The sequence below is a fragment of the Zootoca vivipara genome, chromosome 5, assembly GCF_963506605.1.
Source record: "Zootoca vivipara chromosome 5, rZooViv1.1, whole genome shotgun sequence".
Taxonomy (NCBI): domain Eukaryota; kingdom Metazoa; phylum Chordata; class Lepidosauria; order Squamata; family Lacertidae; genus Zootoca; species Zootoca vivipara.
In genome coordinates, this window is record NC_083280.1 from 21,201,434 (window position 1) to 21,221,716 (window position 20,283).

Below are 20,283 nucleotides of genomic sequence, written 5' to 3' on the forward strand. Positions count from 1 at the left end.
TCTAGAGTTGGAAAGGATCCTGAGAACCATTCTAGTCCAACCCCCTGCAATGCAGGAATATGCTGCTATTCCATACGGGGATCAACTCTTCAACCTTGGTGTTATCAGCACCACGTTCTAACCGACTGAGTTATCCAGGCTCCCAAATCATGGGTAAATTGGGAACTAGGATGGGCTGCTGCTAACAAAGTGCCAGGCGCTGGATGTGTTCCTCTCCTCACCACCCTTGCCAGCAGCATTCTTTTTTGCATGCTGATCTTCCTTGAGAAGATTTGCTCAAGGAAGCCTTGACATCTACCCACTGGGGTGCCTTACTGGACCTAGACAGTAGCCTGCAGGTGGCTTTTGATTATAACCCTTATTTTGCTGACACTCACAACAACTCTGCAAGATGGATCACAGGGCTACCTAGTTTGCAGGTGGAATGCTTAGGCTCTAAGATGTCCCTTGTTCAAGGGCACCCTCAATCTATGTACTTGGTTAAGCTGGAATTTGAGGAACAGAAATTCAAAATGTATGATCAAAGTGAACATTCGATCCACTATGCTAGAACTATTCAAGGGTAAAAGGAGGAGTGCCTTCTCTAGAGATTGAAACTGTCTGTGACAGCTTCCAGTTTATACTTAGTCACCTGTATGATATATTTGTCCACTGAACTTTAAAAGAACCCATGTCCATTCTATGAGAATCAGGATATCCTTGCTAGAAAGCAGTGGCAGGCTTTGGGGCTCTCAAATTTCAGAAGTGCCCTGTGCAGCACTAGAATTTGGCACACACACCCAGCCTGATGAACTCCATTCTAGAGCATTGTTTTAGCTGCCCCTGCAGTGTGGCACCCACTGTGACCGGTTGCGCTAACCTAAAGCCACTTCTGCAGAAAGGTGCACAGTCTCAGATGTGGGGGCACTTATGGAAAGACTTAAGTGGGAATTAATGACCCATTGTCCTTAATGACTCATTCCGCTGAGGCTGGAGAACTAGATGTGAGAGGAGTTGTGTGGTTTACACACATGCAAAATACAGACCCAAGCCGCCACCCGCCCTCTCTCAGTAATGTTCAGTAAAATAAAATATGCAAAACAATGCTACTGTGCTGAAGATTTTCCTGTCCCTGCAGGCGCAGCCACCAATGAAAAAGTGGGGAGGGGTTGGAAGTTTGCAGTGTAGTGATGACAAGTTACGTGCTCAGTAGACATTACTGTACTGGAAGGCAGAGAGAGGATCAGAAGATATGAGGCTGCTGTTTTTGAGCCGTTGCATGACTTCTAGCCTGCATAGCTTTGGCTCAGCGTACATTATTACAGGCCCATGTAAATACTGCCATTCTCCAACTATGTAGAAAACTGTGCCATTTAGCTAACATATGAATTGGCCTCCAGATCTGCCAGTCAGGGTTTTCAAATGTGGAAATGTTCATTGATTCCCTCCTACTTTGTTCTTTATGAATTTGCTGTGGTTTCGGTGTATCTGTAAGCTGCATTGTGCAGTCTTTTGTGGAATAGGCAAATACAATTTTAAGAAGGATATTGAACAGCTGGATCACGTGCAGAGGAGGGCAACCCAGATGATCAAGGGTCTGGAAACCGAGCCTTATGAAGAACAGTTGAGGGAGTTGGGTATGTTTAGCCTGGAGGAGAGGAGACTGAGAGCAGATATGATAGCTACTTTCTCTTCAAGTGTCTAAAGGGCTGTCCCATGGAAGGTGGAGCAAGCTGGTTTTCTCCTACTCCAGAGGCTAGGACCTGAACCAATGGCTTCAAGTTACAATAAATGAGTTTCCAACTAAGGAAGAACTTTCTGAAAGCAAGAGCTGTTCGACAGTGGAACAGACTCCCATGAGAGGTGGTGGACTTTCCTTCCTTGGAGGTTTATAAGCAGAGGTTAGATGGCCAGCGGCGTAGGAAGCCGCTGCGTCACCCGGGGCGGCAAATTGCTGTGCACCCGGGGGCGGGACGTTGCTCGTAGTGCGCATGTACAGCGTCTCTACGTAACGATGCATGCGTCTCTACGTAACACCGCATGTTTGCTACGTAGCATGCCAAGCAAGGCTTTCTACTGGGAGGATGGAGGCTTGTGCTGCACATGTGCCCCCCTTGCGACTCCCACACAGAGCCTCCAACCTCCCAGTAGAAAGCCCGCTCGGCGCGGTGGGTGCGCCGCGCCAGGCTTTCTGCCATGAGCCTGGAGCTGGAGGCTCGGCTTTGGAGTCGTGGGGCGCACGCTACCCCTCTATGTAGTGTGCATGTGTGCTACCTAGAGGGGTAGCGCCCCCCCCCGCAACTCCAAAGCCGAGCCTCCAGCCTCCCGGTAGAAAGCCTCACTCGGTGCCGCAGGCGGGTGCCACCCTGGAGGGGGGTGCCACTCGGCGTGCCCCCCTGCGACTCCCAAGCCGAGCCTCCAGCCTCCCGGTAAAAAGCCTGCTTGGTGCAGCGCAGGGGGGCGCGCCATGGGGGGGCGTGCCGAGTGGAACCCGGGGTGCCCCGCCCCCATTGGCCCCCCTTGCTACACCCCTGTAGATGGCCATCAGTCATGTTTGCTTTTGTTGAGATTCCTGCATTGCAGGGGGTTGGACTGGATGACCCTCAGTTTCCCTTCCCACTCTACAATTCTACAATTCTATAATCATCATCACAGGATAGATGCTTCTTACTGAGTGGGAATGTTTTGTTCTCTAGCAAAAATACATGGGTTATAACCATTAGCTCTACTCAGAACGGACCCATTGAAATTAATGGACTTAAATTAGTGATGTCCCGTATTTTCAGTGGGCCTGCACCGATTAAAAATAACACTGGATATGAACCCATGAGTGCAATATATATGCCCCTTGTGTCACTTTTGAATTGTGTAAAGAGACGAGGAACATAATGCATAGTTCTGACAGAGATAGAAATCTAAAGTGAGAAGCTGCCTCAAAGTACCGTAGCCTACTCTCATTCACCTGTTAGCAGAGCCGTAGGATTAAAGGGTAGCTAGGTGCTCTCAAGCTGGAATTAAGATTGCCGGAAGAAATAAAAACCTCAGATATGCAGATGACACAACCTTGATGGCAGAAAGTGAGGAGGAATTAAAGAACCTTTTAATGAGGGTGAAAGAGGAGAGCGCAAAATATGGTCTGAAGCTCAACATCAAAAAAACCCAAGATCATGGCCACTGGTCCCATCACCTCCTGGCAAATAGAAGGGGAAGAAATGGAGGCAGTGAGAGATTTTACTTTCTTGGGCTCCTTGATCACTGCAGATGGTGACAGCAGTCCCGAAATTAAAAGATGCCTGCTTCTTGGGAGAAAAGCAATAACAAACCTAGACAGCATCTTAAAAACCTTGCCTACAAAGGTCCGCATAGTTAAAGCTATGGTTTTCCCAGTAGTGATGTATGGAAGTGAGAGCTGGACCATGAAGAAGGCTGATCGCCGAAGAATTGATGCTTTTGAATTATGGTGCTGGAGGAGACTCTTGAGAGTCCCATGGACTGCAAGAAGATCAAGCCTATCCATTCTTAAGGAAATCAGCCCTGAGTGCTCCCTGGAAGGACAGATCGTGAAGCTGAGGCTCCAATACTTTGGCCACCTCACGAGAAGAGAAGAATCCTTGGAAAAGACCCTGATGTTGGGAAAGATTGAGGGCACTAGGAGAAGGGGACGACAGAGGACGAGATGGTTGGACAGTGTTCTCGAAGCTACGAACATGAGTTTGACCAAACTGCGGGAGGCAGTGCAAGACAGGAGTGTCTGACGTGTTCTGGTCCATGGGGTCACGAAGAGTCGGACACGACTAAACGACTAAACAACAACAACAGGTGCTCTCAATCACAGGAAAGAGCCTCCGCGTTTACAGCATGGTCTCCTTTCAGACCTTCGCTTAGCACATGGAGATCGGAGAGCGGGATGCAGAACTGGGCCGTCGTGCACAGTGTTGGGCATGGAGCCATCAGCGCAACTCTTTAATTATCTGGCGTCCCTTCACATGGATAACATAATAAATAGGCTCCAAAAGACCTAGTAGTTCCCTGTAGGTGTCTAGCCATTTCTGTTGCAAAACTGAGTTCTTTCCAACTGTGGCCTCCTGCTTCCATAATTCACAAACATGATATGGGCGACTGCTTTGCCAGAACCTTTATCAATGTCAATCATCTATGCTGTGACTGATAAACATCTTGCCAGAATACATAGTAGTGGTAGTATGTCGGGTCAACAACAGGGCAAGATTGGGTCATCTGAAAGTACTTTGTACATAGCAGCATCAAGAGAAAGCTTCCAAAAGATGGGCTAGGGGAGCAAGAGATGCTTCCTTTTTATGTTCATAATTCATGTCAAACAATTTCCCCCCTGGAAGAATCCATTGGCCAGCTTTTCCCTCGCACCTTTTAATTCACAAGGACTCAACTGCATTCCAAGGTTTATATCTGAAGGCACCTCTGGATTTAAGAATGAACATCTGTTCACATGCTTTCTTTAAAAAAAGAAGAAGAAAGAAGCCAATTTGGAAATCCCAGGTTCATGCTTACTTCTTTTCTATTAGTAGTAAGTATGAAATATATCATTAGCTCCAAATCACTACGGAGGCTTAACAAACATGGGTGAGTAATGATAATGTCAGGCTTCTTATCCCAGAGAGCCCCTCTGGAATTATTCTGGTATTGTGAAGAAAAATTAGATACCTAATTTGGACAGTTAAAACAGGAGTGGACTAGTTCATGGAGGCCTGATAAGTTAAGGCATAGAGCTCTTTCATTAAAACACAAAACCCAGGAGGAGTGTTGGTTCTGCTGCCTCACCGGGAGCTTTCTTGATCGGAAGCATCCTTCATCTGGTCCAGTCACTGCGTTGGCAATAGTGACTGACTTGCTGTGAAGCGGGGGAAAGTTGTGTGATAGCCATCAGGCCTATGAGGAAATCCTTCCCGATCTGCTGCTGACTCAGACATTCCTAGACTTAAAAGACTGATGATGCTGTTCGTTTCCCCATAGGGGCATGGATCCAAAGTGGAAGAGGACAAGGGTGAGAAGTTACTCGTCACGCAGTGCAAGTTTCTTCAGAATGATGGAGTGTGCACACAGTTTTGTTTGTAACAGATGATTGATGTAGAGTGTACACGCAATATCTAAAGCAGGCATTTGAATCATAGTTGGGAACATAAGAAAAAGCCCTGTTGAACCACACCAAAGTCTGGTCCAGCACCCTGTTTCTCATGGTAGCCACCAGCTAGAGTTTTCCAGGAATCTGGCAAGCAAAGCATGAAGGCAATCTCCTCCCTCCGCTATTTGGCACCTGAGAACTGGCATTCATGGCTATCTTGGCTGTGAGCTCTGGGAGACCTGCTCCCTGCTTTGCTGGCCTTTCCCCTCGTGGCCATGGAGGGTGTGGCCCTGATTGACTCCAACTACACGAGCCAAGGCTGCTGAAGAGGCCAGAGACCATCTTTGCTTTCTATTAGTGGAGACCCAGGTCATCGAGCCTGAGCTTCCACAGCAACCCCCACCATGAATTCGCATTAGCAGGACTGGCAGCAACAGCAGCAAATACGTTCTATGCTTATGACAGTATATCTTGCTCATTAAGTTGTTTTAAATGTGCATTTCATATCTGGTATCCTTCAGTAACGCTCTCTTTTTAAATGTTTAAGATAATTTGTTTTGGTTAACTTTGCTGCATTAAATATGCATTCCGTAGCTGACCTTTGTGGTGTTTAATTTTGAAATCTTTAAGGTAATATTTTAATTTCCTGTTAATTGTGTTGGTTTGAATATGTACTTTATATTTTATTTTTCTTCATTGATGTTTCATTCTGGCTTGTTTTGTTTGATGCTTTAATGTAGGTTGTTAACCGCTTTGAGATTTTTCTTTTTAAAACATAAATAACCCAGGAAAGGAATGAAAACAAACGATGACGACAACAACAACTGCCTCTTAATGTGGAGGTACTACTTAGATATCCTTCTCGATGGGTTATATTTAATTCTAATCATCTGGCGAATGAGCTGGTTCAGGTTCCTAGGAACAGACACCATCTTAAAGAAACACATTATTGAGTTGCTGATCACCATTGACCCCAAAATGAACATAGGGTGTAATTCAACATCATGCTATTATGATTGCTCTGTCAGTGCAAGCATTTCTCATTGTCTGATGAAATGATCTTCTGCCACCTTCACCCACACCTTGATCTGGGGCTTCTCATGATCTCCAAGAGCTAATGTGGGAGAGAAGCTCCGTTGTGCTAGTGGGACTCAATATGCTGGCTCCTGGTGGTGCAACTGTTGAATCTGTCCCATAGAATCCATGTGCCTTTGCTAATAGGGCTAGAAAAAGGGTGGGAGGAGGGTACTCTACTAATGCACCCCCAACAGTGCAGGATTTCTGCTTCTGCAAATAGACTTTCCCCCTTCTCTTCCCCCTGCAGTGTGGTGTAGTGGTTAAGAGTGGTAGACTCGTAATCTGGGGAACCGGGTTCGAGACTCCACTCCTCCACATGCAACTGCTGGGTGACCTTGGGCTAGTCACACTTCTCTGAAGTCTCTCAGCCCCACTCACCTCACAGAGTGTTTGTTGTGGGGGAGGAAGGGAAAGGAGAATGTTAGCCGCTTTGAGACTCCTTCGGGTAGTGATAAAGCGGGATATCAAATCCAAACTCTTCTTCTGCATGTCTCCTTGCCCTCCCCAAATCTGCTCCAGAGGGTTGAGGGGAGCCCCTAGAATAGATTTAAGGTCTTCAGCATGGAGGGAGGAAGAGATGAGAAAATATTTTGTTATGCAAGCAGAAATCCTTGCATTAGTACTACATTGGTTGCCTTAGCACTACATTGAATTCTACCCTATCATTCCAAACTTATGCCAGCAACTTATGTCGCTGTGTTTCATGCACGAAAAGCTGCTTAAGATAAGAACAAGACAAATGATGAGGGACAAATCTGCCACTTGTGACTGCCTGCTGGGGTGCTGCTGTTGTTTAAACTTATTTTTAGGAAGGCGCTGCAGCTCGCCATTACCAGTGGCAAGCTTGAAGAACACAACATTCCCCTATCGAGACATTGTGGTTTAGTACAGTGGTACCTCAGGTTACAAACGCTTCAAGTTACAGACTCCACTAACCCAGAAATAGTACCTCAGGTTAAGAACTTTGCTTCAGGACGAGAACAGAAATCATGCGGTGACCTCAGGTTAAGAACAGTTTCAGGTTGAGAACAGACATCCGGAACGAATTAAGTTCTTAACCAGAGGTAGCACTGTATCTGTTTAATGAGAAATTGAAGTGCCTGCCATGGGTCCCAGGCACAGAGGCTCATGGTGCAAGAAGTCCCGTTCAGTTCAGTGAGGCTTACACCCAAATAAGTGGGTACTGTACAGGATTGCAGCCTCAGTGGAGCAGGGATGACATGCAAAACCCAAAGCAGGCTACTTCAACTGTTCCCAGTGTGTTCCAGACCATATTCCAGAAGAAACAGCTGATGGAGAAGACATGCTATCAGCATTTGACATTAACATCTGAGCAATGCAAGACATTAAAAAAAGCACCTTAGGCATCTCTTGCAATAGCACCTTAGTTGAAAAGGTTTTCAACTAATAGCATTATGACTGAGGCAGGCACAAACATTTCATTGAAGGTAGCCAAGGAGGGATAGCCAGGATTTGATTTGAAGATTTTTCCATTTAAATTCTGTACATTTTACATGTGTACTTTCCCTGAAATAGAAATTTATGTATTCTTCTCACTGCATTTCCGCCTCAAATACACATTTACCCCTTAAAACACACATTTTGGTGTGTGTGTGTGTTTTTTTTTTTTTGAACCAAAACTGCTTTGCAAACTTTGGGAAAGTGTGCCGTCCAGCCGATAGCTGCATTTCAAGATGCATGTAAGTTTGGGAGCAGTGAATTAGGTCAGTTTGTTTTAAAATGCAAACCAAATTAATTTCTCCTTCATCCATAAAGCTAACTCTGACTTGGTCCTGCCTTACAGTATAGACTTTTAAGTCAGTTGTGATTTAATTGTTGGAGATGTCAAAGCATACATATGGCATTTCAGATGCTGGTAGTTACAGGGTGAGAGACTGTCCTAACAGCTGATGTTTCTACTAAACAGTCTGAAACTCTGCTATCATGCAACTGATGAGTGACCTGGTTGTCTTCCACGTTAAGAGAGTGAGCAAATTTAAATGAAAGAAAGCATAGGAGATCGGCATACACACATTTTTTTTTGCTGGAAAGTGAATCCATAGGGGCTTTCAGTATGTTTAGAAGATTTAGAGAGTGAAACCATGTAATATAGTGATAGGCAGATGTTTCCCATATGCTGTCAGCATGGAACTTCAATCACTCCAGGCCCAGCTTGTACAATGTTTCATGTTATAGATTTCTCTGTGAAGCCTGGCTTCAAATTAAATTGTGCACGCACATCTTCAAACACACTCTTCAAAACTGTGTGTGAGAATTTTTATTTTTATTTTTTTTGTCCTGGTTGTTCTCTTTCATTTTCCATGCTTGAGCAACTCCCTAGTCCCCAGAAATTGCATCCTAACTGGTTGTATTTCAGTTTACCTTTTTGCTAATTTTATACATTTAAAAACCAAATATTGTTTCCAGACCTCCTTTTAATTTGGTTTTCTTAAAAAAAAATCCAACAAATGGGGAGGGGGTAGCTAAAATCCATTGGTTTGTCTTCCTTTTCATGCTTGTTTAGCAGTAACCTTTGCAGTGGTTTAGTGCTCAATTAAATATCGATTTATTTATTTATTGAAAATCTAAGCAGCTTGCTTTATGCACAAGGCCATGTTGCCTCACTTAGCCGCATTCCACATTAGATAATGTTTTGATTTCTTGATGCAATGTGTATTTTCCTTTTGTTGTGCCATATGTTTCGACACAAGCACCAGTTTTCACAAATCTCCTCCCTAGAAATCATGGGTAATAAAATGCCGATTCCATTATTACTTTATCTCTTCGCTTTGAGAGATGTTGTGAAGGGAGGGACTTGCTGGCAAGGCAGACCATGCTGGCTCTCTCTTATTCATCCATTCTCGTTTTCTCGATAGGGAACGCAATGTTGCTACGCGTATTACCCTGCTTGTATGAAAAGCAATCACAGCCAATTAACAGCCACCTGAAGGATCTGGTATCGCTGATGTCTCATCTGGAGCAGCCTGAACAGCAGCACCTTTTACGGCTTTTGCTTATAGTTGCAAAGAAAAAACAACCAGAGGTAACACTTATTAATTCATATTTTTCCAGCTTAATGTATGCGACCGTTCATTCAAGGGAGTCTGTAATTTACCGTATTTTCCCATGTATAAGACTAGTTTCCCCCCCTAAAAAACAATGTCAAAAATTAGGGGGCATCTTATACACGGATACATCTGCCCCATTTTCTTCAATCTGAGTCTTATACATGGGGGGGGGGGCGTTTTATAGATGGGAAAATATGGTAAATACTTTTTCAGCGCAATCAGGTTTCCCATGTTATTAGGCCCTCCTGCAGAGAAGTAGGCACAAAGATTCTGTTTGCCCGTCCAATGTATTTCCTTTCAAGTAGTGCCCCTTGAACCCTAAACTTTCATTTAGAGCTTGCTGAGTTCACAAACAGTTTAGAGATTAGGCACAAAGAGGGGGAAGCAGGAAAATGTACTCTCTCTGGCAGAATTGCAGCTCTTTGCACACACCGTGTGACTATGCCCTCCCATCCTGAGTGCTGGAATTTTGTACGCTGGCGTAAGCCCTCCCTCTCTCCAGGACTTCACTCCAGTGTGGTAAACACTAGGTGATGCTGCCTTTACTCAGCCTGTTTGCTGCTTATAATTATCTGTCCAATTATAACACTTATTTTGCGCACCTGAGACTATGCACACAAACATAAACAGGTGGCCTTAGAATGGGGTTCATGAACTTACAGCCCTGCAGATGTTGCTGGACTTCAGTTCCTGCCATCCCTGACCACTGAGCATGCTGGCTGGGACTGATGGGAGTCGGGGTCCCACAACATCTGGAGCACCACTGGCCTCCCAGCCCTGCCTTAGAAGGGTATAAATCATGGGATGGGTAGGCAAACTAAGGCCCGGGGGTCGGATCCGGCCCAATTGCCTTCTAAATCTGGCCCGCGGACGGTCCGGGAATCAGCGTGTTTTTACATGAGTAGAATGTGTGCTTTTATTTAAAATGCGTCTCTGGGTTATTTGTGGGGCATAGGAATTTGTTCATTTTCATCCCAAAAATATAGTCTGGCCCACCCACAAGGTCTGAGGGACAGTGGACTGGTCCCCTGCTGAAAATGTTTGCTGACCCCTGGTATAAATGGATCCTTGCCCTGGCCATAAAGCCCTTTCTTGCTTTGAAGCTGCATAAACACTAGAAAAATTGAAGTAGTAAGAGCTCTTTTCTGCTTTATTAATCTGAGGAAGGTGTGTGTGTGTATGTATACGACATATTTATTTATTTATTTATGCAGAAGTTTAACTAAATTTAGACGCATTTGCATAACCTCAACCACATATATTTACATATGTTTACGACAATACTAATTGCGTCTTTGTAATGACCCTCTGCAGCATCCTGCACTGAGTTGGAGGTAGACTGTATAATTCTGCAAAAATAAAGGCTTTCCATTCATTTAGTTCTTGCAAGTTGACGAATTGCAGCAAGTATGAATTTGCAGAAGAGAGTTGGGTAAAAGTTCAGTGAATTCCACCAAATAACTGTCACTGGTTTCCAAAATGTTATTGGCATGATGAGTGACGTCATCACAATCAATGTTGATGGAGAATTGAGCCAATTAGGCCCTTCAGTGGATCAGAAGAGATTTAATGGGATGTGCATAAAAGTATCAAAATGATCAAGATTGACTTTGTTGCCTTCCAATTTGAGGAGAAAAGGGACATAGGGATGCCTGTCATAATCAAGCCATCTTCTGATTAAAGCTTCTTAATACTTTAAGAAGTCCTTACTCAGTTATTGCAGCTCAATCTGCAAAGATAAAGGTGTTTTTAAAAGGCTTCAGTAGTTTTTAGAACCAGGTTACAGTGAAAATTTGCCTGAATTTGAAGAAGCAAAATAAACACAGTGGAAACATTGAATGTTTCAGATATGGTTCACAAGGATGTTTATGAGATATAGGGCATTATAACAAGCTTCAAGGATACCTAGTTTGCAGAGTATAAATTCCAGCAGTCTTTGTAAAAAAAACAAAAAAACTGCAACAGCCAAGAATTTAATATCCACCTTTCAGTACGTACAATGGAACCTTCTCAAAATATATAGTTGCAGAGGAAATATAACTCCTCCTATAAAAGAAACTTTCTAGCCTGATGAGGCCCATTTTAGCCTTTGTTTGGAGCCTAGGTCATGTGATAACTTTTCAACATAATCTCCATTCTCTTGTTAATGTCTGTTTGCAACACTACAGGGACTCTTTGGGATCTGCTCTGTAAAAATGTCATCTGACATTTCAAAAAAACTAAACAAAAATCCACCACCAAGCAATTTAAAATTTGAAGCAGCTGTATGGTATATATAGCATATAAGAAGCTGGACTTGGACAAGGGAGGTCTAGATTCATTCAGAAGCTAATAGGAACTTTAGGCACCTTACCATATTTTAGCCCAGCCTACTTCACAGGGCCGTTGTGAGGATGGAATCAAACAGATACCACTAAGTTTCAGGATCTAGCAGCAAAGGTCTTTTAAGAAAAAAGGAAGATGTCTGGACCTTTGATTTTGCAGAACTCTTACATACAAAACCACGTTAATACATTGCCAGAATAGTTCCATCAAGGCATTTCAAGTTTCCATACTTTAATTACATTTCTTGGGCCATCAGATGAACAGTGCTGCCCTTTTATTGCAAATATAGCCTGGTTTCCACTATCATTCTTGGCTTCAAATAATACAGTTTATTAAGCCAGGCGCAAGTATCCGGAGTGGGAACTCTCCTCCTCCTCCTCTCTCCATCATACACTTCTTTTCCTGATTGGTTAATGAGCAGTCCAGAGCAGTACATAACAGAGACCTCTATCTTATTACAAGCCATGTTCTTTGTGTTGAACCCAGAGTGCAACAGGAGGAAGGGAGAAGGCAGGGAAGTTTGATTGGTGCTGATGTTTGTTCCCAGCTTCATATGCTATGATTTATGAAGCCTCAAATGATTGTCCAAGCCATGCCAATGTGCCCTGTTTTGAAAGTTGATACAGTGGTACCGGTATGATGCTTATTTCTCATGTTCTTAGTCCTTGCCGTTGCGAATCTGTGTCCTTGCCGTTGTGAATCATTCTTAGCCCTTGCCGTTGTGAATCTGTGTCCTTTCATTGCTGCATATGGACTGACACTGATTTAAGCCAGCTCAGAGTCATTCTTTGCTCTAGGCATCAGACCTAGGTTTTTAAGGATTCCTTGGGGACCATGGGATTTTCTGTAATTCCTTCATTTACTGTGTCTTTGGATAATTCCAACTTCTTTTAAATCAATAAAACTTCATACTAGTCTAAGGGGAGAAACTTGAGAATTTTCTGTGTTTTTCTTCTTCCTTTAAACACACAAAAGGATTTCCTTAATTATGAAATGCTACATCTATAAATGTATAACCTCAGGCAGCAGCCTACCCTTATACCTTGTGCCGAGCTGAACTTGCATTGACTTCTTGGAGAATTCTATATAAAGAGAATAATACGCAGGACATTTTTTGCAAAATTAACATTTCTATTTCCTTCGGCCTCTTTCTTTTAGGTGCTCAAAGAATGTATCCCTACTCTCACTGGTCACCTAACAGATCCCCATCATAATGACCTCATCCTAAATATACTGATAGAAATATCGGACTATGAACCAGAAGTATTGACCAATTTGCTTCCAATACTGAAGGAGATTGGGGAGAGTTTCCCAAGTCTGATTGGACAAACTGCAAAGATCTATGGAGCGGTTGGGCATGTTGATGAGGTATGGAAACTGTTATGTGCCAGGAATACATTTTCATAAACTTATTACCTTTAGTGTTACTGGCCAGCAGTCAGAACTTAAGGGTAAATCTATCACCAGCTACCAGGAGAATATGGGAACTGAGAGCAAAGGCAAACTGAGTAGTATCTACTTTGAACATATTTTAAGGAATAGTCCTCTGGCCTTCATAACAATGGGCTGGGGATAGTTTGATGGGATCTATTTAATAAAGCCTCTCTGAAGGAACACAGTGTTCAGAGATGTTAGGAGACCCCTATTCCCCTCCCAGAACTACAATTCTCAGAGTACATTTAACAACCAGTTCTTCTTCCCAGGGAGCTCTGGGAATCGTAGCACTTCAAGGGGAATAGGTAAAGGAACCCCTGACCATTAGGTCCAGTCATGACCAACTCTGGGGTTGTGCCGCTCATCTCACTTTATTGGCTGAGGGAGCCAGCGTACAGCTTCCAGGTTATGTGGCCAGCATGACAAAGCCGCTTCTGGCAAACCGGAGCAGCACATGGAAACGCCGTTTACCTTCCCGGTACCTATTTGTCTACTTGCACTTTGACGTGCTTTCGAACTGCTAGGTTGGCAGGAGCTGGGACCGAGCAACGGGAGCTCACCCCGCCGTAGGGATTCGAACCGCCGACCTTCCAATCAGCAAGCCCTAGGCTCTGTGGTTTAAGCCACAGCGCCACCCGCGTCAAGGGGAATACGGGTCTCCTAAAAAGCCCTTAAACAGCAAACCTTTAACGTGGCATAATAGTGCTTTAATTGTATGGTTTAAATGTGGCCCAACACTATTTCCTAAAACGGGAAATATGTTTTCCCCACCCACATTTATAACCTAGAGATTAAATTGCTATTGTATGTTTTCATTCCACATCAGTATATGAGAAGTACACCGTTGTTGTGGATAAGAAATCATATTATGAGGGTCGTCTCCCCCCCCTTTACAGTCTGTCTCAGAGCAGATTACATTAGTTTACCTCCTGCCCTCTGACAGCAAAATGCTGTGTTGCACATTCATGTGTTGTTCTCTCGAGCATTCTAATCAAGGCACTTCAGGAAGCAGTTCTGACCTGGGGCTGACCTGCACCAAGGGAAGTCTAGAATGCTTATTGCCATACTGTGCTTTTCCTTGCACGGGTCATGTCTGAGCCACAAACAATGTTTTATGTAACACGCTCGGGGGATCTATATGGTGAATGTGTGCATCTATCCTCTAACCACATGTCGCGTCTGACTCTATAAAAATACCTTCCGTTCCTACGATTTAGCTGTTAGACCATTTAATCTGCTCCAGCCTACTCTGTCTTCCACTTAAGACAGCTGACTGTTGAAAGCATGCTCTCTGGATATTCAAAATAAAACCCCTCTGTTGATACTGTATAGTGTTTGATAGCTGATGGCACTTTTTCAGTGGACTTGTGTGACGGATAAAAACTCCAAGCCCACTTGTATTTTTGGGTGTATATCCAACCTATCTGTGTAGGGACTATTGGAAACAGAGGAAACAGTTCTACAGGTGCAAGGGCAAGCTGGGTCTCGCGAAAGACATCTACAAGGGTCTTGGCTCGGGTTCTGCAGGCTTCTGACCAGGCTCAGCATCATGGCCCAACCTCTCACCCAGTGGTAGTTCAGCCCCAGACTCAGAAGAATCTACAAAGGTGTATTACTGGTATATCAATTAATATAAAAGGCCGCTGAATAATCTATCCATATTATTGGGCTTGGGGAAGGGGAATATTTCCAATACCAGTAACTGCTGTTTAAATGCTTAAGGAACTACTGTAGTACTATTCACTTACAGCAAAATAAGACATGTGGGTAGTCTGGCCAGGAAAAGTACAAGTGTGGTATAGTATGTTAATTTCTGAATAAACTGTTATTAATGCATTGTATGTTAGAAGTACACCCTAAGCCTGAGCCCTTGAGAAGGGAAAGAATGAACTGCATGCTAAATACTTTGTAGTATTTATACCAGAAATCTTCATTGTACTTTAGAAGGAAGAACTGTCCTTTGGTGAGTTGCACAGGGTCTTGCGGGTAAATGGAAGTTTTAAATAAATAATATTCTGGTATTAACTTTCTGAAATTACGAAGGTTTTCTCATGACATGTGGTCTTATTTGCTCTGAAGATGTTACACCTATCACATAGATGTTATGCTACACCATGCTTTTATCACATGGATGTTATGCTACACCATGCTTTTTTATGATTCCTGTGGCTATTCCTGTGCTATTACAGTGCATTCCTAACAATGTCCACTCAGGAGTAAGTCCAACCGAATTCAGTGGGACAGTGCAGTTAAAGAGTCTGTTGAGCTGAAAACGGCATACTGCTGCTGTCAGGGAGACTCCCTACAGGGAGCCTTCCCCCCCCCCACCTGACCAGCACTTCGCCCAGCGACAGCACGAGCAGCAAGTCAGGAGGAGGGAATGAGGAATGGAGCGGAATGGAGAGAGGGCTCAGTGAGAGGTCTGAGCCCTGGCAACGCTATGGGGAACAGAGCTTGCAGGAGGGGCTCAGAGATGCGTCAGAGCCCTGGCACTGCTCTGGTCGAGGGTCAGCGAGAAGTCGGAGCCCAGGTGCCGCCTCAGCCAGCAAGAGGGGAGACCTCTCCTTCCGGCACCCGAATTGAGGCGCGCGCCCACACGTAGGGCGAAGCGGCGGCATTTTGGGGTACCCAGGCTTTTATGCTGGCCGAAAAGCAAGCGGCAGGCATTTCCGGGTTCTGAATCGGACTAGGCGTTCATGTTTTCTGTTAGCTCTGCACTGTAAATAGTACGCACAATGAAACTCTTAAAGATCGTCTTTACTCGAGAGTAGCCGCAACAATCCCCTGACAGCTGCATTACAATAGCCTTGGATAAACGACTGATTTGTAGCTCTGTGACTACGCTTGATTATAGCCAGAAAATGACTGGAATGTAGTAAAGATAAACATTTTAAGAAACATAAAAACAGTGCCTACATTACAGCAACCAGAATAGTTTATTCTGTGTTCTGAACTTTCCAGATCTTCTTAGCATTAGTTTCACAGATATCTTACCTATCCACCCGGCCCCAAATCACTAGAAATGATGGCAACTCTGGCTTTGTCTGTAACATCATGAAACAAACCTTTCTCCAATTTTCGCTGATGTCCCTTGCCAGCTACCATAAATTAATAGGTTCGAGCTCTTCCTCCACCCCTGCAACACAACAGTTTTTCTTGTTTTATGGATAAAACTAAAGGCAGTGTTTTCTTTTAGCTCCGAGATTGTACTTTCACCCGAACCCACTGGAATAAACAATCTTACCATGCCTGGTGCGTACATCTGTGTGTACCAGAATGGGATGAGTGAGTTTTGACAACCACAGGACATATTAAGTATTTGGGTAGGAAGCTATATGTAATGGGTGTGAGGTGGTTACTCATGAATAACGACGCTGGAATCCAACCTGGCTTTTTACAAGTTTATTGTGCATACTATGTACAGTGCAGAGCTAACTAAAACACATCCATCTCAGTCACTTGCAGAATCTGGGAGTGGCCCCTTCCTGTTATGAGCCCAACAGAAGAACTTGGACACCCCCATTCTCTGCCTACCCTCTTTGCGCTTGACCCCTCTGCGCAGATAGGGCACTGGAAACAACGTCTCCCCTTCTGAACCTCCTGTTGAAGGCAGTGCAAGGGCTCTTTGCTACCATCGCTGAGCCCTCTCCCCACCTTTCTAACCACCCCTTCTTCCTCCCCATTGGACGACTCGCTCCTATCCCGGCTGGAAGAGGTGGTGCTGGAGAGGAGGGGCTGATCTGGCCTCCCTCTCCTCCCTCGGACCCTCTGGGAGCTCCCTGACACTATACATTCAAATATCTAGAAATATATGAAAATCCAATCATTTCCTCTAGTACGGTAGTAAAGCGGGTGTGGCCCTGTGCCAGGCAGGAAAAAGGGTTGTAAATTAAACAATAGGCCTGCGCATGACTACTGCCCTTTAAGTTGCACAGAATGTAGAGAGAAGTTGCACATCAGATGAGGGAGGGAAGGAAGGAAAATAGAGGGGTGGAAACTAACCTGCTTGAGCCCCTAATAGTGATGAATATCTTTCAACACAAAGTCACACACACACTTCAGTGCTCTGGTCCCTTTGATGCTCAAAGAGTCGTTGAAGGGGAGATTAATTAGTTGTAGAGGGAAAGCATGTCCCCCCATCCTAATTAATAGTTCTAAAAGACTGCTTAAATTCTAATGCAGTGGTACCTCATGTTACGGATGGGATCCGTTCTGGAGACCCATCTGTAACGTGAAATGCCCACAACTTGAAGTGCTGCGTCTGTGCAGGTGCAGGGTGCGATTTGGCTCTTCTGCGCATGCGTGAGCAGTGAAACCCAGAAGTAACCCATTCCGGAACTTCCGGGTTGCCGCGGGACGTAACGCAAAAAGACGCAACATGAAGCGGACACAACACGAGGTATGACTGTATGAGCAGAGCCCCTTACAGCTGCAACGGAGGGATTGAAGTGGGCTTGGGAGATGTCCAACATCAGGTATAGCCAGCTATTGTGCTAGGCTGTTGACCACCAGCTTTCCCTAAACCTCAACAGTGAGACCTACAGATTTCCCAATTGCTTGCTCCCTACCTCCCATGATGATTACCTGGGCCCATAACCTATGTACAAAAGACTGCATGTTGCAAGGTTCAGGACAGATTTTTTAAAGAAAAATCTTCGTGCAGCACATAGCTATGGAACTCGCTTCCCACCGGAGGCAGAGATGGCTACCAACTTTGATGGCTTTAAAAGAGGATTAGACAAATTCCTGGAGGATAAGACTATCAACAGCTACAAGCCACGATATGTGCAGTTTTCCAGAAAAAGAGGTGCCGGAACTCACCATGAACGCCTTTCTTGTTCTCTTACAATGGCAATGGCTGAGAGGTGCTGGAACTGAGTTCTGGGTGAAAAAAAGCGCTGGTAATAATAATAATAATAATAATAATAATAATAATAATAATAATAATATAGAATGAAACAAATGTGCAGCTTCATGAAAAATTTGTAAGTTTTTTTTTATTAGTTATGAAACACCTCAAACTTCAAGAGGCACTGATTTTAAGAATGCTAGTGGAGTGCCCAGAATTTTTTTTTAAAGTATTTCCTATGAAATTAACTGCAAAATGATTGTGACTACAATTTCCTACTTCTTTTTCTACTGACCTCTTCTCTTCTCTTCTCTTCTCTTCATATTTTATGATCTGATACCTTTGAAACATGACCTTTTATTATTATTATTGCAATTTTGACCTAGAAGTATTGTGGGACAATATTGTTTCTCTTTTTACCTATCTTGCTTCACCCCATAATATTTCCTGGGTATCCTGTAGACTGGACTGTGATACTTTGTTCTGCAGATTGTCATGGGGTGGCTTGCTGACAGCACCTTCAAGTAATAAATCTTACTTTATGAGAATGTAGCCATTGGCAAGACTAGAAGACAGATTGTAAGCTCCCTGATAAATGACCTGCCTTCAGACTTGAAGGCCCACTTCTGATGGCTGAACCAAGGGAGACCCTCGAGTAATTCAGTGTCACTTTATCAAGTTATTGCACGTTGTATTAAGCATTGTCTCTGGTACGGCAAGAGATAACCAGTGCAATAGGAGCACATAAAAAAATAAGAAACTTAATGAAGAAACTGTGTCCTTGTGACACAGCTTTTGACGGAGGCGTCTTTCTATGAGTTTGTCATTTAAACTGCAAAGCCATGATCCAACACAGAGTTAAGTGTGCCTAGGGACAGGGAAATCATTGGGCTTAAGCGTACTTAGCTCCATGTTTGATTGTGCCTGGAGACTTTCACAATTCACTTTCCTGCAAGGGCTGGAATGTGATTCTATTTTGCTAGTTTTGTCTCTACTCCAGTTTAATTGGGGGAATGCTAGGAATGTGGTGTTTGCTGTATCCCTGAAAACCTGCAGGGCCCCTGGCATTATAACAATGACCATTTCTCATCTAATCTTGTTTAAAGAAAAAGAAAATTTATCCTATAATGTGTTGGGGTGTGTGTGTAGCTGGTTTCCTTCCCTTCCCTCCCCCAGCACGTGAACTGTTTTAGAAGCTCCAACAATTCCATGTTTTCAGTATTTCTAAAATTGTTGCTTGGAACCAATTGCAGATTTCCAAATGAAACCGAGGTCCTATTTTAGTGTGCCAATTGAGTGTTAACTTTATATCTGCTTTCCTGTTTCCTTGAATATCCTGTGTGGTCTTCTCTTAAAGCATTTACTTGAGATAGCTATGTATCCTGTTTACATGTCCCATTTAAATTTCCTTTATAAACTACTGTAATTTATCATTTGTTTTTAACTTTTGCCCTGGCTAATGAATATTCTAATTAGTATTCTTAAGGAGAAGGTATCAGTACAGCGCATCACAAGTTTTCTCAGTTAAGAGGATATAGCTTCCCCTGGCATGATATGAGACAAAAAGGGTGAGTTTGGAAGTCTGTCACACTTTGTCTCAGAGATATTGGGAGGATATATAGGGCTAAGTGACTCTCTCTCTCTCTCTCTCTCTCTCTCTCTTTGTACACTTCAAAGGCTGTGTGGAATGTAGTCAGAAACAGCTTGAATGACCTCGGCAGTTGGCATACACTGCCTCAAAACTTTATTTGCTGTGCTTATTGTGTTTGCTTTGTCTGCAGTACATTGCTTCCTAAATTCGTCTTCAGTGTTTTTGAACAACTTAACAGAAGTTGATGTTTTCTACACATCTTAAGCTCCCGAAAGACTGGAAATGTGATCTATATACGTTTGCAAGTTTTTTCTATGTTATGAAATTAGTTGCCTTTTCTTGTTCTACAAAGAATGTATATCTACCCTCTAAAGCCGGAATAGAGAACCTATGGCTCTCCATATGTTGTTGGATTACAACTTGTATCTTCTCTGGAAATTGAGTTATTGATAGATATGGGTAGGCACTAACATTTAATATCTCCCAGATTTCCAAAGGCACCTGTTTGTAGAATGAAGGTTAGGCGATGCTATTGCAATGCTTAGTTCACTAATGGATAGAAAGTCTGTATGGGTTTGAGCCACTACTTAGAAAAAAATTATGGGGGAAAAACTAGTTAAAGGATTCATCCACACTTACAATTTGCCCTGTGCTTTTTAGGTACAGGTCCGTAATTTCCCGGTTCATGCCCAAGCATGGTTCCCCCTGCCCCTGTTGTTTCCCAAGGAAAACCTGCTCTTTAATTCTGAGTTGAAACTAATGACAATTCTGGTTTTCAGTTCAAGTTCATCATCGGGGGGGGGGGGGGGAGGCGGGGAACCTCCTCAGCATTCAGAAAGTTGCAAACTGCTGTGCTGAAGTA

At 43.7% G+C, this 20,283-nt stretch overlaps 1 protein-coding gene across 3 annotated transcripts in view; it reads left to right on the plus strand.

The window, feature by feature from the left end:
* The window catches only part of VEPH1 (ventricular zone expressed PH domain containing 1), a 162,520-nt gene that overhangs the window by 29,573 nt on the left and 112,664 nt on the right, over positions 1-20,283 (plus strand). For all 3 annotated transcript variants that reach the window (XM_060274450.1, XM_035133536.2, XM_060274451.1), the window contains exons 5-6: positions 9,031-9,197; positions 12,706-12,915. In XM_060274450.1, coding sequence (XP_060130433.1) covers positions 9,031-9,197; positions 12,706-12,915 — 377 coding nt within the window. The remainder of the gene's footprint in view (positions 1-9,030; positions 9,198-12,705; positions 12,916-20,283) is intronic.